This window comes from Podarcis tiliguerta (assembly GCF_965153285.1).
Source record: "Podarcis tiliguerta genome assembly, chromosome: 4".
In the NCBI taxonomy this organism is placed as follows: domain Eukaryota; kingdom Metazoa; phylum Chordata; class Lepidosauria; order Squamata; family Lacertidae; genus Podarcis; species Podarcis tiliguerta.
The window spans coordinates 70,035,002-70,056,798 of NC_139537.1; the positions used below are offsets into that span (position 1 = coordinate 70,035,002).

General features: G+C 42.5%; 1 protein-coding gene across 11 annotated transcripts in view; it reads left to right on the forward strand.

Moving 5' to 3' along the window:
• Positions 1-21,797, forward strand: part of HERC2 (HECT and RLD domain containing E3 ubiquitin protein ligase 2) — a 96,221-nt gene that overhangs the window by 67,547 nt on the left and 6,877 nt on the right. For 9 of the 11 annotated variants that reach the window (XM_083437511.1, XM_083437515.1, XM_083437517.1 and 6 more), the window contains exons 68-87: positions 457-597; positions 1,267-1,458; positions 2,577-2,730; positions 3,372-3,479; positions 5,055-5,186; positions 5,439-5,597; positions 5,693-5,811; positions 6,662-6,787; positions 7,067-7,222; positions 7,897-8,012; positions 8,168-8,366; positions 9,550-9,764; positions 10,112-10,289; positions 11,781-11,942; positions 13,117-13,208; positions 13,614-13,753; positions 15,131-15,318; positions 16,548-16,745; positions 17,555-17,638; positions 21,138-21,279. In XM_083437511.1, the coding sequence (XP_083293637.1) occupies positions 457-597; positions 1,267-1,458; positions 2,577-2,730; positions 3,372-3,479; positions 5,055-5,186; positions 5,439-5,597; positions 5,693-5,811; positions 6,662-6,787; positions 7,067-7,222; positions 7,897-8,012; positions 8,168-8,366; positions 9,550-9,764; positions 10,112-10,289; positions 11,781-11,942; positions 13,117-13,208; positions 13,614-13,753; positions 15,131-15,318; positions 16,548-16,745; positions 17,555-17,638; positions 21,138-21,279 (3,001 nt within the window). The remainder of the gene's footprint in view (positions 1-456; positions 598-1,266; positions 1,459-2,576; positions 2,731-3,371; positions 3,480-5,054; positions 5,187-5,438; positions 5,598-5,692; positions 5,812-6,661; positions 6,788-7,066; positions 7,223-7,896; positions 8,013-8,167; positions 8,367-9,549; positions 9,765-10,111; positions 10,290-11,780; positions 11,943-13,116; positions 13,209-13,613; positions 13,754-15,130; positions 15,319-16,547; positions 16,746-17,554; positions 17,639-21,137; positions 21,280-21,797) is intronic. The other 2 variants (XM_083437512.1, XM_083437513.1) reach the window with 1 other exon arrangement.

Consider the following 21,797-nt stretch of genomic DNA (forward strand, 5'->3'; position numbering starts at 1 on the left):
GAATTGCACTACACCCGGAAAAGTAAACTAGCAAGATTTTTAAGACACTAAGAGTTAGCTCACATAGTAGATGCTAAGGATACAAATTTAAATTTCCGCATATTACATAATTATTTGAAAAAGGCCGTCTTGAGCATTTATCTTATGGAAGGACTCCAGAAGGGAATTTTTAGTGGAAGAAAGGCTACTGAAGAAGATGGCAAGCCCAGCTGAGCTTGTTTGGCTTGCATTTTAGTTGGTTAAGCTCTTGCCATGGCAGCGATGCTTTGGAGCAATGAAAATAATTGGGCAAAGGTGAACTTCTGAAAAATGTTAATTTAGGGTAGTTGTGTACGGTACTGTTGTGGTTATGGACTTGTTTTTTATACTGCTTAAACAGGATGCAAATGCTTTGCAAAGTCCTGCTGTATCTGATGCAACAAGCTTTCTTACTGTCATGCAACTCTGCTTGGCTAGGTGGCTTCTACAGACGATGCTGTGACTCCTTCTGCTGTAACTCCTTCAGCTTCTGCAGCCTCATCTCGTCCTTTTATTCCTGTTACCGATGATCCCGGAGCAGCCAGTATCATAGCAGAGACCATGACCAAAACCAAAGAGGTACCGTTTCTGTTTTTTCCCACTGATATATTGCATTTCCCTGAAAGTAACTGAACGTGGGTGGTGCTTGACAGAGTTTATGCAGAATGTGCCGCAGGATGCACCATGTGCAGGCTGGGTTCTTGGGTAGCTCCTATGATCATCACATTAATCTTCCTTTTTATGCACTACTTTGTATTTATGCAAAATACCAATTTTTAGTTAATGGCATTCCGTAGACCCTAGAGCAGGCATAGGCAAACTCGGCCCTCCAGATGTTTTGAGACTACAGTTCCCATCATCCCTGACCACTGGTCCGGTAACTAGGGATGATGGGAGTTGTAGTCCCAGAACATCTGGAGGGCCAAGTTTGCCTATGCCTGCCCTAGAGGTAAATGCAACTTAGAATTGTTGGGACAATAATACGATACACCACAATCTAACAGTATTATGTGTTTTGGATCGCTGAACTTGTCCCCTCTAAAACCTTTGCCACGTCTGTCATTTTTGAAGTGCTAAAAATACGGATTTAGCAGGTAGGCTGAAAATAAGCTTGTGAGACCACAGAATCCAGGCCCAGAGATTTGCTTTCTTGATGGGCTTGTCCAGTGTGTGCTTCTGTCTTTGGGCACCTCCTTTAGGCTTCTGTGTATTCTCTTCATCTGCCTTTTCTTCCATTTTGTTTTGAAGGATGCAGAAAGCCAAAGCAAAGTCTCTGGTCCGGAGCCCCAGTACTTGGATGAGTTCACTGGTCTTCTGGTGCCAGATGACACCCGAGTCATGGTGGACCTCTTGAAGCTGGCTGTGTCCAGCCGCGCTGGAGAGAAGGGCAAGGATGTCCTTTCAGCTGTGCTGTCCGGCATGGGCACTGCTTACCCTCAGGTGACCTTGGGTTTTGCTTCATCAGTTGCTCTGTACTTGTAATGCTTCTTAAGTATACTGACATTCCTAATGTTGTTAATACACAGCTGAGAAGTCAAAGACTGCTGCAGATAGCTAGGAATATCAGTGAACATTTGTATACACACACACGCGCACACCTGAGATGGCTAAAGATGTTTACAGAGTATTCTTCAGCAGCCCTTGCAATCTGTAACTGAATTGAGATGAAACTTTAGAACTGGAAAGAAGTTAATTTATTGAATGAGCTGGCAAGGTTGAAATTTTGTAGGGCAGGTGCATACATGCATAATAAGTCGGTGGGGAAACCTGGTCCTTGTCTCCTCTGTTTTATTTAAAATTTATTTGTTTACATTATTTGTAGCCCACTCTTCACTGAACGTTTTCAGTCCCAGAGCAAGGGAACACAGTAATACAAATAAACTGAAAAAGAATATACAAAATCCCATAAACAGGGCCAATAAACAATGAAACAGTTCTACCATAAGGTAAACAAGCAAAATTGCAACGGCATAAATTAGTATTTCCAATTTAACAAAATAAAGGCCTGAAAGTCAGTAATGGCTGCTGGGTAATGATGTCCAGGTGGATTTGCTGGCTACCCCCATCTCTCTTCAATGTGATTTATTTATTTAGCATTTCCTTTATTCTGCACCTTTTTCTTGTTGCCAGCAAATTACCTCTCAGAGGCAGCTTCACTCCTGGACTGAAGGATCAGCTTGCCTCCTACCCAATGCCTCCTTGACATTTAGGCACTGGCGTAGCGTGGGGGGGGGGGGGGACTGCGGCCCTGGACCCAGAAGCTTGGGGGGTGGCTAGCACCTAGCCATCAGCAGCAAGGGTTGGGTTAGTGCGCTCCTGCCCCAGGCACTGGCAGACAGCGCTATGCCCCTGCATCTAGGGACTGTTTCACCTTGTTTTCTACTATAGATTTTGCTTGAAACAACCATTGCAAATTTTTAAAATTTACATGCCATTTCTGATAGCTACCTTAATGTTTGTTTTAAGCATGCTTTTGTTGGAACATTGATTGACCTGCAAAAAGAATGAGGAGCATCTATGTATGCAAAAAATAAATCTCGCGCGATTTGTATTTTCAGGTTGCTGATATGCTGCTGGAGCTGTGTGTTACGGAGCTGGAAGATGTGGCAACGGATTCACAAAGCGGTCGCCTGTCTTCGCAACCGGTGGTGGTGGAAAGTAGTCATCCGTATACAGATGATACTTCTACCAGTGGCACTGTTAAAATACCAGGTACTAAATTCTCATAAGGTGTACACTCAAAGGTGCAAATGGATTCTATGCCTTCACTAAAATTTATACACCAAATGAATATGGGCTACTGAAAAAGTGTGTGGTTTCATCAAGTTTTGTTAGGGTTATAAATCATGCATGTTTGTAGCTGCTAACGGGGCTTAAATTTCTCTAATGTATATAAACAACAACAACAACCAAAGCAGTGCAGTTTGTCCTTAAGATTGTGCAAAGATTGCTTGATTATCCCTGGGCACACAGATGTAATGATAGAGGGCAATACTTGCATCATCGTTTCACTAATATTTTTTGCAACACAATGGCTTTTATATCTATTAGGACATAACTGTTTGGTGGATATTTTAGATTCATTCAGAAGTAGCTGTGTCCATATTTTCCATTGAAATCATAGCATATTTTTTTAGTAAAATAATAATTTTTGTTGCAAGTGCTAGTACGCTCAGCTAAACAGCTGAAGTTCAGGTTTGGTGTTGTGAAAGGTACACACAAGCCTATGAATGCTTTGTACTTCAGATGCTTATCCTGCAGGGTTTTAAATTAACCTGTCAGAAAGATGATGCTCTTTTTTAAAAAAAGAAAAGAAAAGAAGGGGCTTTACTTCTGTGGCTTTCACCCTTTAGGTGCTGAAGGGCTTCGAGTAGAATTTGACCGTCAGTGTTCCACAGAACGACGCCATGACCCACTCACTGTCATGGATGGAGTCAACCGGATAGTTTCTGTCCGATCAGGTAATGAGACAATATATCAGATTGAGCGTTGTGCCAAACGCTTTATTGTTATTTGTGTTTTATCAGCAAAAAAAGGTATTACAGATTGGTCTCTTAACAGGGGTGAGAAACCTTTATATAAGGAGGGTGGCAAGTCTATGGGAAAGCTACATTGGGGACTGCAGCTAATGGTAGGCAAAGCTGAGAACCAAAAATGAGCAGACGCACCTCTTCTCTCCCACATTCTGTTCTTTCTGACACCCCTTTCTCTTTCTTCATTGATGCTTTTCTGACTTCCAGGCAGCTAGTGCTCCAGCTGCCCAACAGGGATACACCTCTATCCTTCCTCTGCAGATGGGAAGGCATAAGAGCTTGTCTCTGTGCCTTCTGCGTAGTTTGCAGCTCCCAGGGGAAAAGTTGGGCGACTGGAAGCACACATTGTTGGCCGCTGTTTCCCAAGGGGCTTTACTTCTGTGGCTTTAGGCAACAACACCCAATGTTCACACTGCACCCAGAGGGAAAGACTGGGTGTAGGGAGCACGTCTTTGTTAGTCCTAGATCCCAAAGCTGCACAGAGTGCATTTGGGCTTTCAGCCTTTGCTGACCTCTCTCATGCATTCCATTGGATAGGGTGGCTGTGTGGACCAGATGCAGCAGATCCCATAGGATTTGGCTGTTGGCCACATTCATCACTTGAGCCTCACATTCCTCACTACTAGATGGTAGGTTGATTTTTTGGGAACAGTAGCCTGGGAAACTAACAATATAAATGGTGTTACAGAAGCATGATAATAATCATTAATCCACAATCAATTTGATAGATTGTGAGCACTGGAGTTGAATATTTCCACCCAATCCTTCTGGCATGTGCGGGTGGCGCTGTGGTCTAAATCACTGAGCCTCTTGAGCTTGCTGATCAGAAGGTTGGCAGTTTAAATCCACGTGACGGTGGTGAGCTCCTATTGCTCTGTTCTAGCTTCTGCCAACCTAGCAGTTCAAAAGCACATCAGTGCAAGTAGATAAATAGACCACTGCGGCGGGAAGGTAAATAGCGTTTGTGTGCGCTCTGGTTTCCATCACGGTGTTCTTTTGCGCCAGAAGCAGTTTAGTCATGCTGGCCACATGACCCAGAAAGCTGTCTGTGGGAAAATGCTGGCTCCCTCGGCCTGAAAACGAGATGAGCGCCACACCCCATAGTCACCTTTGACTGGATTTAACCTTCCAGGGGTATTTTACCTTTTACCTTACTATTTTTATTAATATTTTTGGGCAATTTGTATTAGCTTTTAGTTTCTAGTTTCATTCTTTATGCTCTTTCAGGCTTTGTAAGGCTGTTTCCTTTGCATCTCTGGTGACAGAACCAGTAATAACAGATTCTGGGTTCATATTAATTCTTACTGATAGAGCCACAGTGGCACTTTGTTCAACAGCCACATTATGTTTTAGTAGTAGTAGATACTAGTAGTTATTAGTAGTCCCCAGTGAAATTGAATTTTATTGGCAGTGGGTACCATCATTGTGTGTGGCGCTTTAGTGAGTGACATATAGCAAACTCTGCAGCCGTTTGTTAACTCATTGTCTCATCCAAACTTGTAGGTCGCGAATGGTCTGACTGGTCTAGTGAACTGCGCATTCCAGGCGATGAATTAAAATGGAAATTCATCAGCGACGGTTCTGTGAATGGATGGGGCTGGCGCTTCACAGTTTATCCCATCATGCCGGCGGCCGGTGAATGTTTTAATTGCTTAATTGCACTAGTATATTTGTTCCTTTGTTTTTCACAGGGATCAGGGATAGTTGTGCTAGGAAGCTAAGAAAGAAAATCTGGACTCCAGGTTGAGCTGATAATTGTCTATTTTTTAAGTTGTAAGGTGCCTCAGGGAGATTTATTTACATCAGAAGGCCAGGTCTCAAATAAATAGTACAAGCCCAAGTGTTAGACTGAGGAATGGCTAATATTAATCCTGTTTCTGCCCGTAGGTCCCAAAGACCTTCTTTCAGATCGCTGCATCCTTTCTTGCCCATCAATGGATTTGGTAACATGTTTGCTGGATTTCCGTTTGAATTTTGCTTCCAATAGGAGCATAGTTCCTCGCTTGGCAGCCTCGCTGGCAGCATGTGCTCAGCTGAGTGCTCTGGGTAGGTGCAGTTTTGGAAAAGTTTCTGATTTGTATGTTTAATGGATTGCTAAGCTGATCTGCTTATATATATATATGTATCTTACACATTTTTAGCTGCTGGGCACCGAATGTGGGCCTTACAGAGACTGCGGAAGTTGCTAACTACTGAATTCGGCCAATCAATTAACATCAACCGAATACTGGGAGACAACGATGGCGAAGCACGAGCTGTGGTAAGAAGCTCAGATTTCCAGTGGCATCGTGAGTTCTTGAGATTGCTCTAATGCTGGCGTAAATTGTAAGACACGAATAGCTCACAGCAACCTTCCTGTCATTAATCAAACATGTAATGCCACACCACCTGGGGCTTTTTAAAGCTCTAGCAATGCTTTGAGTAATGTTTCACTTGTCTTTTGGATACTTGACAGATGGTTTTCACACCATTTAGCAAGTAGCAGTCAGGAGAATTTCCTTCCTCTTGTACAAATCATGATGAATTCTGTGATAGCAGCCACGTAACGGAGGGGGGGGGGGAGAGAAATACTATTATTGATATGTTTTATTATATTACTGGTATTTATAAGCTGCTCTGGGAGCCTTTTGTTTTCTAGAGTGGTATAAAAACACTTTAAACAGGAAACAAAACTGCATTAGAGTTGGTTAGGCAGTACCAGCAAATCTTTTATAGTTACACAGATGAGTTCATTCACGACCCCCACCCCCAATCTAGTGATGTTTGGCAGTACAGTGGTACCTCGGTTTACATATGTTTCAGGTTACATACGCTTCAGGTTACAGACTCCGCTAACCCAGAAATAGTACCTCAGGTTAAGAACTTTGCTTCAGGATGAGAACAGAAATCATGCTCTAGCGGCGCGGCAGCAGCATGAGGCCCCATTAGCTAAAGTGGTGCTTCAGGTTAAGAACAGTTTCAGGTTAAGAACGGACCTCCAGAATGAATTAAGTACTTAACCCGAGGTACCACTGTATAGGTTTACAACTTCTTCATTACGAAAGTGCAACCATTGTCAAGTGCCTCTTAGAAACTAATACTACTTTATTCTGCTTCTCTCCCCATCCTAGAGTTTCACAGGCAGTGCCTTAGCTGCTCTTGTTAAAGGCCTTCCTGAAGCATTGCAGCGGCAGTTTGATTACGAAGACCCCATTGTCAGAGGTGGCAAACAACTTCTCCACAGTCCTTTCTTTAAGGTAGGATGACACGGGGTACAAACCGTAGAAGCCCAGAGTGGGGTCTCCTCACCATTACTTAAGGGGAAATTTGTCATTACAATCCTAACTGTGCTACGTGGATAAAGGGGGAGAGATGTTCCTACAAGAAAAGAAGAAAGCCATATCTTTTAAAGAGAACTTTAAAAAAAATTTAACTTGAAGAACAGCCAGAAAATAATTTAATTTGAATAGCCATCATATTACTGCCTGGTCTGGCTGAAGCCTTGTGCTTTCAAACTATGTTGTTTTTGTTTGTAGGTGCTTGTAGCTCTTGCTTGTGACCTGGAACTGGATACCCTTCCCTGCTGTGCAGAGACACACAAATGGGCTTGGTTTAGGAGATACTGCATGGCTTCGAGAGTTGCTGTAGCCCTTGATAAGAGGACACCATTGCCTCGCCTCTTCCTTGATGAGGTACTTGGAGAACTGGTTCAACTTCATGCTTAAGAGTGTGTGTGTAAAGGTAAAGGGACCCCTGACCATTAGGTCCACTCGTGACCGACTCTGGGGTTGCGCTCTCATCTCGCTCTATAGGCCGAGGGAGCCAGTGTTTGTCCGCAGACAGCTTCTGGGTCATGTGGCCAGCATGACTAAGCCGCTTCTGGTGAACCAGAGCATCGCATGGAAACGCTGTTTACCTTCCCGCTGGAGCAGTACTTATTTATCTACTTGCACTTTGACATGCTTTCGAACTGCTAGGTTGGCAGGAGCAGGGACCGAGCAATGGGAGCTCACCCCATTGCGGGGATTCAAACCGCCGACCTTCTGATCGGCAAGTCCTAGGCTCTGTGGTTTAACCCACAGCACCACCCGCGTCCCTAAGAGTGTGTGTGTATACACACATAAAAAAATGTATTATCATGGACAATGGTGCAAGCATGCAGACATTTAAGTACGTATGCCAAATAAGACCACCAGGATATATAGTTTGAGAACTTCCAATATTTGGCCTAGTTAACAGCTCCTTCACTCTTTCAGTGGAGATTCCAGTGCCTGATTGGCTGCTGTTACCATCAAGGAAAATTCAAACCATGAAGAAAATTGCACTTTCTTTAACCAGTCGCTAAATTGTGCGGTTTATATTGCAGGTGGCCAAGAAAATTCGAGAACTAATGGCAGATAATGAAAACATGGATGTTCTGCACGAGAGCCATGATGTTTTTAAGCGAGAGCAAGATGAACAGCTTGTACAGTGGATGAACAGGTAACCTGAAAACGTTACAGGTTTTTTTTGGGGGGGGGGAGGTGAGGTGGGGTAGGGTGTTAAGGTGTTGGTACTGCATTTCTTCTTTTGAATATATGAAAGGTTTGAGGGAACATGGAATTTCAGGCCATTCACAGGACTTCTCTTCTCAACAGGCGACCGGATGATTGGACACTTTCTGCTGGAGGCAGCGGGACTATTTATGGCTGGGGCCATAATCACAGAGGACAGCTTGGAGGCATAGAAGGTGCTAAGGTCAAAGTTCCTACTCCCTGTGAAGCCCTTGCCACGCTTCGGCCAGTGCAGTTGATTGGCGGAGAGCAGACACTTTTTGCAGTGACTGCTGATGGGAAGGTAAGATGATGTTAATGTCAAGCTGAGCCGTTGACATTGAAATTGTCTGTGAAAAGGGAACATGCTCAGTGAATGAAAAGAAAGATTTGCAAACTTGTAAAGAAAGATGTTGCCTTATTTGGGCAAAATGTGTTATGTGAGATCAAAGCTGCAAAGCCAGTGACAATCACAGGAAACCCCTCTAGGTTCCAAGCTCTGCAGCAATATTGGCAATTAAGCATGAGGCACAAATCACCGCACAATTGGTTTAGAGCTTTCGTTGTATCATGAATATGCAGATTGTATATTGAAAACTCTAATCTGCTAGAACTATAGTCATAGTTTGTTTCGTTTTGTTTAGACAGGCCACAAGCCACTAACTGGTTGTTGTGGCAGGGTCTTATGAGGGTGGATGTAATGCATTTGATCTTCTTTTTACGTTTTTAAATGGTTTTAAGTGTTCAAATTCAGTGCTGTTTTAACAGGGTAACTTACTTATTTGGTTTAAAAATATTTATGTTGATTAGTGTGTTTTTAGTTGTACGTGCTTTAATTCACGTGAGCTGCCTTGAGTTCTGCGCTGGGAGAAAGGTGGGATATAAATAAACAAATGCACCATAAAAGCGGATTCATGAGAACTACAAAAAGAAGAAAGCTGGTTCATAGAACATAAGAACCAATTCTATTTGTTGCCTGTGCAGTGTGATTGCACATTCTCTGTGATTTAATTCCCTTGCTGTATCAATTAATATTTTTAAAAACGCAATCAGGTGAATGGCAAAGTTATTTTCTTGAAATCCCCAGTGTTGTGGGGAAGAACTAAATACTTCACCTATTCCTTACGGTTTCTGTCTGAAACTTGACCATGCAGAAGAGCTGAGTGTGCTCCACAGAGTACCTAAGAATCAGCCCAAAATATGTAGCGTAAGAAGGCTGAGAGCGTCTGCACAACACAGATAATTTTGCAAACAAATAGCTACAAAGCTCACCCTTTCCTTGTGACTAACAATGCAGGTCTCCATAGAACTGTATTCATGCAAGTAGGGTTTCCTCAACCCCACCTTAAGCCTCTTGATCCCCTCTTCTTGTGCATAGGTTGTGCTGATTTTGCTGCATAAACAACGGCACTCAAAGCATAAATAGCAAAAACAGAATGAATGATACAACAAACTGATATGATTGACAGATCCTTTCTTTTTTTTAGTTATATGCCACAGGATACGGGGCAGGTGGAAGGCTTGGAATTGGAGGGACAGAGTCTGTTTCTACACCCACATTACTAGAGTCCATTCAGCACGTGTTTATAAAGAAAGTTGCTGTGAATTCTGGAGGAAAGCACTGTCTGGCGCTGTCTTCTGAAGGAGAAGTCTATTCCTGGGGAGAGGCAGAGGATGGCAAGCTGGGTCATGGCAACCGAAGGTAAACACAGTAAATTTTTAACCGGAGAATATATTATAAGCACATGGGAGGCATTGCAGAATCTTAAAACAGAGGAAAATGTGTGCCTCTGTGTGGAACTTTGGCTGAATGGGCTCCTGCTCCACGCAGTCTCTCATGCCATTTCACAGGATGGGAATGGAATGAAACATTTGACCTCTGCATTACGATCCTCTATTTGCAGGCAAAACGCTTGTTTAGGGGGTGGTTTATGCTGTGAGATTTTTTCAAGCTATGATTTAATTATTCCCATCGCCGTCAGTTACTTTGCTATATTTACACTATATAAATAAGCTGTGTACTCATTTTCATTTTGTTTTCTTTTTTAGTCCTTGCGATCGTCCTCGAGTCATTGAATCCCTGCGGGGCATAGAAGTTGTCGACATTGCAGCAGGTGGAGCGCACAGCGCATGCATTACTGCCGCAGGGGATCTTTACACGTGGGGCAAGGGAAGATACGGACGACTTGGCCATGGGGATAGCGAGGATCAGCTGAAACCGAAATTGGTGAGATGGTGTCATATGCTTCAGTCACTTTTTAAAAAAATGGTTACAAAAGCCTCCTATTTATTACGGTGGAGGTTGAAGTTTTCAGATTGGGCTATTCCTCTTGCACAAGACTCAGGCAGGAGCAAAGAATTGTGGGAGGTAGACTGCTTCTCCCCAGTTTTTTCCCTCTGCCTGGACGGAGCAGTTTGACACTCCCGGCTCTCACTGTTTTACTGTTTTCTGATCAGTTAAGTCTTCTCTTTTTCTAATATTCCTCTTTATTTATTTATTTATCACTCTGTTACTTTGCCTGTATTGTGGTTCCCTTCTGTGTCTTTCCTTACATTGGTCCACCTCTGAGGTAAAATTAAACAACAACAACAAACCTTTCCTCCCCACTGTACGTCTTTCACTTTCCTGGGTTCATTGATTTCCTCTCGTTTCTTACTTATTTCAGTTCCTTTACCATTTCTTTTATTTTTTTCTTCATTCCTTCTCCTTCTTTGTTGGCCATCGCCACTTTGGCAGTTAAACAGCCCTTTACTTCAATGAAAAAGCCTGCTGGCTTTTCGGTGTGTGGGAACCATAGCCCTGTGCTCAGGAATAATGCATCTTCTAGTCTCCCTTTGGCTGCATGCACCTTTCGCTGTTGGGAATATGCATACACGGCCAAGCCGAGCAGGATTTTAACTCCTGCACATATCTGTCAAGTGAGGGTTAAATCCTGCTGCTTAGGCTGCAGGCACCTGCCCCTTGCTGGCAACAGGCAGCTGCAGCCAATGCAGAATTGAACCCTGGCCTCCCGCCCACCCACCCACCAGCTGACATAAGTGACACCAGCTGATTGGCAGGTGCGCGCGGTTTGGGGGGGAATCTCTCGGTTATTTGTGGGGCATAGGAATTCGTTCATCCCCCCCCCCCAATATAGTCCGGCCCCTCACAAGGTCTGAGGGACAGTGGACCGGCCCCCTGCTGAAAAAGTTTGCTGACCCCTGCTTTACACATTTAGTTTACTTGATACAAGTATTCTGGATTATTCATTATTCCTAGTATAAACTTGCCTTGCGAGAAAGAACTAATAATAATAATAATAATAATAATAATAATAATAATAATATTCATACCCTGCCCATCTAGCTGGGCTTCCCCCAGCCACTTTGTTGGCAGCTTCCAACAAAGATTAAAAATACATTAAAACATCAGTCATTAAAAACTTCCCTAAACAGGGCTGCCTTCAGATGTCTTATGAACGTCACATTGTTGTTTATCTCTTTGACATCTGGCGGGAGGGCGTTCCACAGGGTGGGTGAACTACCGAGAAGGCCCTCTGCCTGGTTCCCTGTAACTTGGCTTCTCGCAGTGAGGGAACCACCAGAAGGCCCTCGGTGTTGGCCTACATAAGGATGAGGGGACCTACATAAGTTAGTGTACGTCTTGTGTTATTTTTTGCTGCCTAAAGCTCAGGTTATTGAGATTTCTTTCCTAAAAAACCTCTTGCCTATCTTCTAGGTGGAAGCACTACAGGGCTACCGTGTGATTGACATAGCCTGTGGCAGTGGAGATGCACAGACACTCTGCTTGACGGATGATGATACTGTTTGGTCATGGGGAGATGGAGACTATGGGAAACTTGGGAGAGGGGGCAGTGATGGCTGCAAAGTACCGATGAAGGTATTTTGAGTTTCAAACTTCTGAAATAAGAGAGACAGAACTCGACAACCTGTAAATAGAACAGATTTTATTTACTGAGTTATAACTAGCTGAGTTATGGAATTAGAATGAATGCTATGACTATATGTGCTATTGAGTTAAAAGTATTCCATGAAAATATTTTCATTTTTTTGAGATGATTTGCTGACATTTCAAAATTTCCTATTAGTGTTTTGAGTATGAAATTGCCATGCCCTTGATAAAAGGGACCATAACTTTTGCACCATGGTTAAGAATCACTCTGCTATATATTACTTTTTAGGTTAGAATGATCCATTAGCTGTTACAAATCAAAAGTTATGCAAGTGTCTTAACAGCATGAATTTTGACATACTGACATCCAGTGGGGATTTATTGTTCCACCAGCATAGTTACAAAGATATTTCCTTCCATTTCTTAAACAATACACATAAGAGGAAGTCTTAAGAGAGGCGCAATGTCATTTCCATCACAAAAACATATGTACACCAATCTGTTACCATTTCAACAAATTCTAAGACTTTGACAGATTGATTCTCAAAATGTGATTTATAAGAACATGCAGAAGTCTCTTGAGGGTTTCATCCTCCTTTTTTTGTTATTACAATATTTTGTCCCTTTGGGCCTGTACATCCCTCTCCAAAAAGTTTAAATCAAAATTTCAAAATCCACCATAGCGTCCAGTTAAAGTAGTCAGAAAATTTTCCTCGTTTTTGGTATATTTTGCTTGTTATATTCCCACTACTTCAGTAAAGTTAAGCGTATCCTTCTCTTTCCAAATCTCTAATGCACTTCTTGTCAAGTTTCTATGTGAGATTTTACCATATGCTATTGCCAGCCTGCTTGGAGATCACTTTGGGAGAACAACATTGGCAGTTGTCTCCAGATGTTGATTTCATTTCCTTAGTTTATTTTTTCTGTGGGTGATTGAATAGTACCTCTTTAAAACAAGTCCTCAGGAGAAAATAGTTAGAGCGGTGAGAATCAGATCATTTTAAATTATTTCTTTTAAGTTACTATAATAGAAACTTATTTTAGTCAACATTAAAATCATTATCTGACTAAGAATGCCAGTTTATTTTTAAGCTGTGTCTATATGCTGTGGGCTATGAAGTTGTCCTATCCTTTGAGTTATGTTCAAACATTTCTTCCCTAGATCGATTCTCTCACAGGAGTTGGAGTAGTCAAAGTAGAATGTGGCTCACAGTTTTCTGTAGCCCTTACTAAGTCTGGAGCAGTCTATACCTGGTAAGTGAGCCAGTGATTGCGGATGAATTCATATGAGAAATGTAAAAATAGTTCTTTGTGGGTCTTGGGTTTTTTTTCTGCAAAAGCGCCATCAGGTTATACTAGTTTTGATTTCACTTTAATTTTAAAAAATGCTATTTTGGAAAAAAAAGTTAAAGAACAAGTGGTACTTTATCTTAAATTTGTTCCCAACAGATATTGCATTGCAAAGCCACATTTATTTAATACGAAAACTAAGAGGCTTTTGTGAACAACCTATCTAGCCTTTTGCTGGTTAATTCTAGGAGAGGAAACTTTAAGATCTGAGTGTCCTAATTCACCCAAGTCAGGCTAGTCTAACTAAGAATTGCCAATTGATTGAAGAGAAAACAAATGCACTGATTGAAACTTGTGTTGCGATTACAGGGGCAAAGGAGATTACCATCGATTAGGGCATGGATCAGATGATCACGTCCGGAGACCTCGACAGGTCCAGGGGTTGCAAGGAAAGAAAGTCATTGCTATTGCAACTGGCTCTTTACACTGTGTCTGTTGCACTGAAGACGGTATGTAAAAAACCAAACAACCCCATGACTTCTTTTATTTTGAATGTGGAAGGGAGAAAGGAAAAGATGTTCTAATTACGAATAATGAAGCATCTTTGTTGCAAATATATAATTGTGATATAAGAGAACAGTGTATCTCTGATCAACAATTGTTATGAGATAAAATGTTGAGGAAGGAAGGCTTCAAGTCTTGCTTTGTAGGCTTCCCAGCAGCATGCCAGATTTGACTGAGATATTCCTTGCTCTGATCCAGTAGGTTCCCTAAGCTCTCAAGGGGGACCAAAGCAGACATTACATGGCAAGTTTTGTATCACTATCTTAATGGTTTGGGGTTGGCTTTTTAAATTAAGAGCAGCATTAGGAGGCAGCGACAGGAAAAAGGAGGACGGCTATTTAACAAGCGTACATGGGATGCTGTTTTATACTGATCCAGACCAACTGTCCATGTAGCTCAGTATTGCCCACACGAACTGGCAGGACCTGTCCATGGCTTTTGGGCAGGAATCCCTCCCAAATTTACCTGGAGACGCCAGGGATTGAGTCTAGGACCTGTGCATGCAAAGCAGGTGCTCTGCCATTGAATGGAGGCTCTTCCACGAATAAATGTTCATACTCACAAGCGCAAATAAATAAGTAAGGCAGATGTGGCCCCTTTGAACATTTCATGCCCAGATTATCTCTCAGTGACTTTGTATGCAAACTCCATTACATTATTCCCACTCGATTAGCATTCTCCCAGCACAGTCCAAACCTGGGATCCACGGGGGGTAATAAAGTTTGGAGTCAGCAGTTCTTGTGCTTTCTTGGCTGAGCTGTTATATGTCCCTCACCCCAACTGAGCCAGAGCTACACCGGGCTATGTCCCTCCCCCCAGTTCAGCAGGGGCTTAGCCACTAGAACAGAAGCTGCAGGAACTTTACACCAATGTAAGTCCCCAAAAAGAAGTGCTCTGGGACATGGCAAAGGGAGATGTACACCAATTCCAAATGTGGTTCAGTTCAGTCATGCAACTTATGACCGTAACATCAAAATTTGGACCCACACTCACCTGCTGATGGTAGCTCCTCCTGGAGGCTCTTGCATGGAGTTTTGAGTTAAGGGCAAAAGCCCAAGTGACACCAGCTTCCTGTACTTAGCGTTGCTCTGCAAATCCTTTCTCTGCATTCAACTATTTATTTCAGTTTGTTTTCCACACAGGACTATATTAGCACTAAGTCGCTCCGAATTACTTTTTAAAAGATTGTGCTTTTTAAAATAATAAAAAAAACACGTTTAAATGTTGATATTGGTATGTTGAACTGATTTATGTTGTCTATTATTGTGACTTTTTATACTGGTCATCATTTGGTGGCGAAATAAAGATTTTGATTGTCTTAGGTGAAGTATATACTTGGGGAGATAACGATGAAGGGCAGCTTGGAGATGGAACAACTAATGCTATCCAAAGGCCACGCCTGGTTGCAGCACTTCAGGGTAAAAAAATCAATAGAGTGGCCTGTGGCTCAGCACACACCTTAGCCTGGTCCACCAGCAAGCCTGCTAATGCAGGCAAGCTCCCTACCCAGGTAAAAATATGCTTTTTAAACCATATGTCTAAGCCAGGTGTGGGGACCCTTTGACTATCCATTTGTTGCTGCACTTCAATTCCCATCAGCCCCAGTAAGCATGGCCCAATGGCCAAGGATGGAGTGGGTTCAACAACATCTGGGTGACCAAATATCCCCCACATCTGGTTCAAACTCTTGGGGAAATGTATAATCTGTTAGCACTCAATGGCTCTATGTTAATAATTATTGGTTCCCACCCCCACCCCCACTTACCCATCGGTAACATCTTCTTAGCAGTTGCCTAGCATTATGGTTAAGGCTACGCCGAGTATTTTCCTGTTTCAGCTTTTTTGGTCAAAAGTAGATTTTCTTTTTAAGTGGTTGAAAAGCCTAGAAGCGAGGCGGCACCATGTTGCTACGTCGGTATGAGATGTGGTTTTGTTACACCACTGAGGACAAAGCCATTTGAAAATGAGAGCAGCGCATCGTTGTTCCCAGTCAGGAGGCACATGCCTAACAGGATACAATTGCAGTGCTTCAATAGTCAATCATATCTGGCTTTGTGGCGACTTCACTGAGGGGCAAGTGAAGCTGAGGGTAAATGAACTAGTTAAGAATTTTGGAAAAACCACTGAAAGGCTGTGCATGGGTTGGGTTTTTTTTTTACATTGTAGTAATAGGTACAGTGGATAGCTTGGGCTCTGCTGTGTCTTTCCTGAGGCCCCTCTTGTGAGTTTTATACCTGTTCACACTGTAAAGCCATGGAAACTTCCTGAAAACTTGCATAAATCAAATGAGAGCTTTTGTCAGTCTAAACTGCTTTGCAATGACTAATATGATGGGAGGAGCAACATCCGTGCCCTTGGATAGCAAGAAATTAGAAAGGTGCCAGAAGGATGCTTAAATTTTACTACAAGAGCCATGAATATATCGATGAAATATGGGATGGATATTGTGAGGGAGAGCAGAAGGATTGTTTTTTGGTTCTTTAAAACATGCTGTGTATTATGCAATGTAGTCGTAATTTCGCCAACATTGATAGGATACCTTTTCTGGCCCCTAAAAGTATTCAAAAATTCCTTCTTGGCTATGCCGTGTATAAACCTTTGGAGATAACAAATATCAAGCAAAGGCAATATCTGGATATTCAGTGGATATGCTAGCTAAATGGACTGTGCCTGATACCATCTCATTTAGCGTATGACTTATTCAGTGCTCATTAAACCCTAACAATGTTCTTGTTCCAGGTTCCTATGGAGTACAATCATCTACAGGAAATTCCTATAATTGCTTTAAGAAACAGATTGCTGCTCCTTCACCACATCTCCGAACTCTTTTGTCCTTGCATTCCCATGTTTGATCTCGAGGGACGCCTTGATGAAACTGGCCAGGGTCCTTCCGTGGGCTTTGATACGTTACGTGGAATTTTGATCTCTCAAGGAAAGGTATCTATCCCAACTTCAGCTTCTCCACTAAAAATGGCCTTCTAAGAAAAATATGTCACAGTAATGACATGCAAATGGTGCCCTAAGTTCTCTTCAGGTCTTCTGTACAGACCCTTCAGATCTTCTCTATGAACTTCACGGGTACAGCAGGGAATCTACTGACAAAGTTTTTCCCTGTTTCGTTTTTGTCCATACCTGCTTAACAGCATTTCACATTTTTACCAGAAAACAGACTGCATCTTTTCCTCCTGAGCGAGTCAGACGCTAAGGGGAAATTTACATCTTCAAAATGTGATTGCCATTGCTTTGCTTACTTACTTACGGTACATGAAATCAAAATTGTAACGGTTGAGGTATCTTGTGGGTGTTCGTGTCCGGAGTCCTGAGACGGGGTGCCTGTAACGATTCTGAGAAATGAAGTGTTGTTCACATGCTGCTCCTTTTTGTTTTGTTTCCCACTTTCACATGTTGGCTGTTTGGAGATGGAACCCTTGTCGCTATATCTTTTGTCACTGAGTTCCTATCTGCTTGCTCCTTGAGTTTTCCCAGACAGGGACATCGGGACAGTCATTTGTGGCTGCACAGTTGGGATGAGGGCAGTTGTATGGAGCTTCCAATTGAACAATGGGAGTTCTTTTTTATTTAAAAAAACATGTTGCTACCTCTTTTGTCGACATAATGTTTATGCTGCTTGAAAATGGCTGTGGACTGATCCCAAGGAGGTTTCAGTAGCAATGCCAATCCCACCCGGCAAACATAACTCAAGAATAGGATTGCATTCTCAACACCTTATTTTCTCCTTTTTCTAGGAGGCGGCTTTCAGAAAGGTTGTGCAAGCAACTATGGTGAGAGATCGCCAACATGGGCCTGTGGTAGAACTCAACAGAATTCAGGTCAGAATGCTGTGCTCTCTGAGTGCCTTGAATATGAATCTGTTGTTGCGCGAAAACTTTGCAGGGCTTTGTGCTCAGGCAATAGGCATGGTAGTTGTCATCATAACTGATTAGAAAAAAGATGGCCCAAGAAGTTATTAGCATTACAAGTGCTCAGTTTGGGGGTGGGGTGAGCACTTGTAATGCTAATAGCTTTGTGTGCTGCTCTTTTCTAACAAATTATGATGACAGCAGCCACGTTATGGTCCTTTGGAAAAGCTCCAAGATGTATATTAAAAAATGTTTTGGAGGCAATAAGACACCTATGCAGATGTGATTCCAGCTCCATTTATGCGTGATAAAGGACTGAAATTGTGGCTACCTGATGCCCCATAAATAGGGTTTTATGTACATAAACAGCCTGAACTTAATTCATTTTGTTAAAATATTCTCATCTGCTGTTCATTGTACGACAGGCCCAGAGCGGGGTACACAAAGCATTATGAAATAAAACACCTATAGTAAAATCCCAACAAATATATTCTCAGCCTTAACCAGCCGGTAAATGGCTGGGCCAACAAAGGCTTCGTCAGCTGGTGAAACTGAGAAAAGTGAAGCCCATCTTGATCAGTGATGCAGCTCAGTGGTTGTGAATGGTAAAGATTGTGCAGATCAGGCTTTCTAAAGTTAGGTTGTGTGCCTGGGTATCTCCTCAGAAGTGATGTTCAACAGACATGCCGGCACCCAGCGGGCTGTGGCAGGTGAATGCAGACCTGATCTTTCATCAAATATGATTTCAGTGTTTGTGAGATGGAACCTTTTCTTCCAAGCCTAATTATGACCTCCTCTTTGAAAATCTCTCCCCTGCATGGCTATTAGGCTTTTAAGAAAAAGTTTCCTTAGTGCCAATATGAATTTTTTCAATGACTAATGGTTGTATAAGTGTTAGTGTGTGTGTGTGTGTGTGTGTGTGTTACAGCTGGGGAAGGTTATCCTTCTACATGCCCCCCCAATCCTTCCCCAATGCAGCAAGTAGATTTGTTTGGAGGAAAACTATGTGCTCCCCCAAAGAGAGCCAGTGTGGTGTAGTGGTTAAGAGCGATAGACTCGTAATCTGGTGAACCAGGTTTGCATCCCCACTCCTCCACATGCAGCTGCTGAGTGACCTTGGGCTAGTCACACTTCTCTGAAGTCTCTCAGCCCCACTCACCTCACAGAGTGTTTGTTGTGGGGGAGGAAGGGAAAGGAGAATGTTAGCCGCTTTGAGACTCCTTAGAGTAGTGATAAAGCAGGATATCAAATCCAAACTCTTCTCTTCTTCTTCTTAATTGTTATACCGGGAGAGGTGAATGTAAGGAAGAGCGATAGAGAATGGAATGGATTGATGGGGTTGTGAGAGAGGGGTGGGATGGCTGTGTCCCCTACCACCATTGGCATGCTGCCCCCACAACAGATTTCTTCCGAGGGAATGCAGCCTTTTTTTTGTGGGGGTGGGTGTGGGGAAGGGTCCCAACCCTGATTTATAAAGTACTTAACACTTTGAGTTAACATGCTGAAGAGAGTGCTTCTTAACCAATATCCAGTGAATGGCTTGGATCTTAAAATATAAGTGAACAAGGGCAAGTCGATGTAACAAAAGCTTGCCATTCCTTCCTCTCCCATGCAGCCATTTTGCTCCCTGAGTTAACTTCTAGAGGTGCGGGGGATGAGGGGTATCCTGGAAAATATGCAGTTGGGTAGACAGTAATAATTATACTTTTATTATTTATACCCTGCCCATCTGGCTGGGTTTCTCCAGCCATTCTGGCGGCGGCTTACAGATTATTTGCCCCAAAATCTCATGGGGCTCCTCCCAATTTTGAATGGTTCCTCCCTCTGTCAGCAACCTCTAAAATCTCACAGCAGGGAGGAGCAAATGGACAAACTTTTCTTCCATGAATTTTCTACTGTTCGTGTAATATTATTTACTTATTTGTGAGGTTCATTTGTCGTGTTGGTTTCTATAGTGTGCTTGTTCTTTGTTTTGTTTAAAAAAAGGAAAGCTAACCTGAAAAGAACCAGGGAATCCATCAAATGGCCACTCCTGTACTGTGCATCTCTGTGTGTAGCTTTTTTTTTGTTAAAGCCCTGGAGTCGGATATGATATAAAAAGTGTGCTTTCTCTCATCTTTGTACCTTTTATTCCCACATGATCTTGGGCTGCCTTTGCTTACATAGCTTGGGAGAACTTCAGATTGCCTTGAGTACTCTTAAGGCCCAGGAAACAAACATTTGGGCATCACATGGGGTCACATTGAGGAGGATGTGGGTTAGGAGAAGAACTTCCAGTGACGCGGGAAAGCTGAATGCCAAGCCTCAGGCCAAATGTGCCTTTTCAAAAGAAATTTCTTCAAAGGCTGAATATGAAGTATTGTTTTAATACACTGACTAAAACGTAGAAAGGAAGCTTGGCTGGTTTTGTGATAATGTGGAGCATATTGCCAGGTCTACCTGAATGACAGAGTAGTCAGTCTGCCTGCCTGCCTGCCTTTGTGGCATAGGGAGGGGTGGGAGGACTGAATTTATGGCAGGGGTATGGTGGGAAATGCTCTAAATTTCGCATATGCTGTTAAGCGTAGAGGAATATTTTAACACCAACACTGCATTGGGATTTGGCCTGTCGTAAAGTTTAAACATTGCAATAGCCTTACTGTGGTTTTCAAAGAGAGGTCAAAGATATGAGATGGAAAAAGCTTTTTTCCATAGGAAAACGTGAATGTTCTGCAGAACACTAAAGATCTCTCTACCTCTGTCTGTATCCCTCTACAGTCGTACCTTGGTTTTCGAACAGCTTAGTTCTCGAACGTTTTGACTCCTTAACACCGCAAACCCGGAAGTGACTATTCTGGTTTGCGAACGATTTTTGGAAGCCAAACATTCGACGGGGCTTCTGCGACTTCCGATTGGCTGCAGGAGCTTCCTGCAGGAGCTAATCAGAAGCCACACTTTGGTTTTTGAACGTTTTGGAAGTCGAACGGACTTCCGGAACGGATTCTGTTCGATTTCCAAGGTACGACTGTATAAGTATTGTTGACTCTATCCAGAAGTGATGCTCCTGAATCTCAGGCAGAGTGTTCAATCCATCTCTGGAGCCACCTTTCTTAACTGGGAATGCTGAATCTGGGATCCAAACAATTGCGGAGCATTTATTGCAGAAAAACAGTTCAGGGGAAGTTGCAAGATCGAAAAGCAACTCTTGTACTCTCCTAAAAGAAGTTCTAGGGGTCATCATTTCACTACCTCTTTTTGGTCACAATTTCCTCTATGTAGGTGCTGAGCTGTTTGTTATTTTTTTTCCACATAACATGTATGCCTTCAAAAATTCCTTCTGAAATAAAGTCACTCCCTTGAGATGCACACGCACACACAGAGATTCCACATTACTACAAGTATCCCAGTACTGTTCATTAAGCATCAAGTGTTTGGTCTGTGAAATTTGAATTGTGTGATTAAGGTGTGCTTTCTTTCCTTTTACTATCAGGTAAAGCGTTCCAGAAGTAAAGGAGGATTGGCTGGCCCCGATGGCACAAAATCTGTTTTTGGACAGATGTGTGCTAAAATGAGCTCCTTCAGCCCAGACAGTCTTCTCCTACCTCATCGTGTTTGGAAAGTCAAATTTGTGGGTAAGTATTCCCCCCCCCCCCCAGTATGTCTTAACTTGTCCAGCATTTTTCCCCCTTTTTCTTCAATAGTGTGTTTTGCAATAGAAGAGAAAAGTAGAAACGTAAAAAATGCATGAACAAGCCCTGGCAATTGTACTGGCAATTGTACTAAAATTTTGTAAACTAGTTATCAATCAAAATGCTTCCATACTTGTAATATTCAAATGGAAAGCCATGCCAGCTAAATAATAGTTGTATAAATCAAACCCGTAGCACAAATGTGCAGTGCCTTATGAATTGTATTTCACTTTGTACTAATGGTGGGGAAAAATGAATTTCAGATTAAATCTGAAATTAATTTAATTTAGGGCTGAACTTGGATTCTTATACCCATGATGAAATCAGTTATGCATATTGTAAAGTTTTCCTTTGGTATTTTATTTAATATGTTGATCTGGTTCATGCAATGCAGAAAGCTGCATGAAAGTGCAAACTCTTGGAGAGGAGCTTGCAAGTGCTTGGCTCCCAATCCCCCTAAC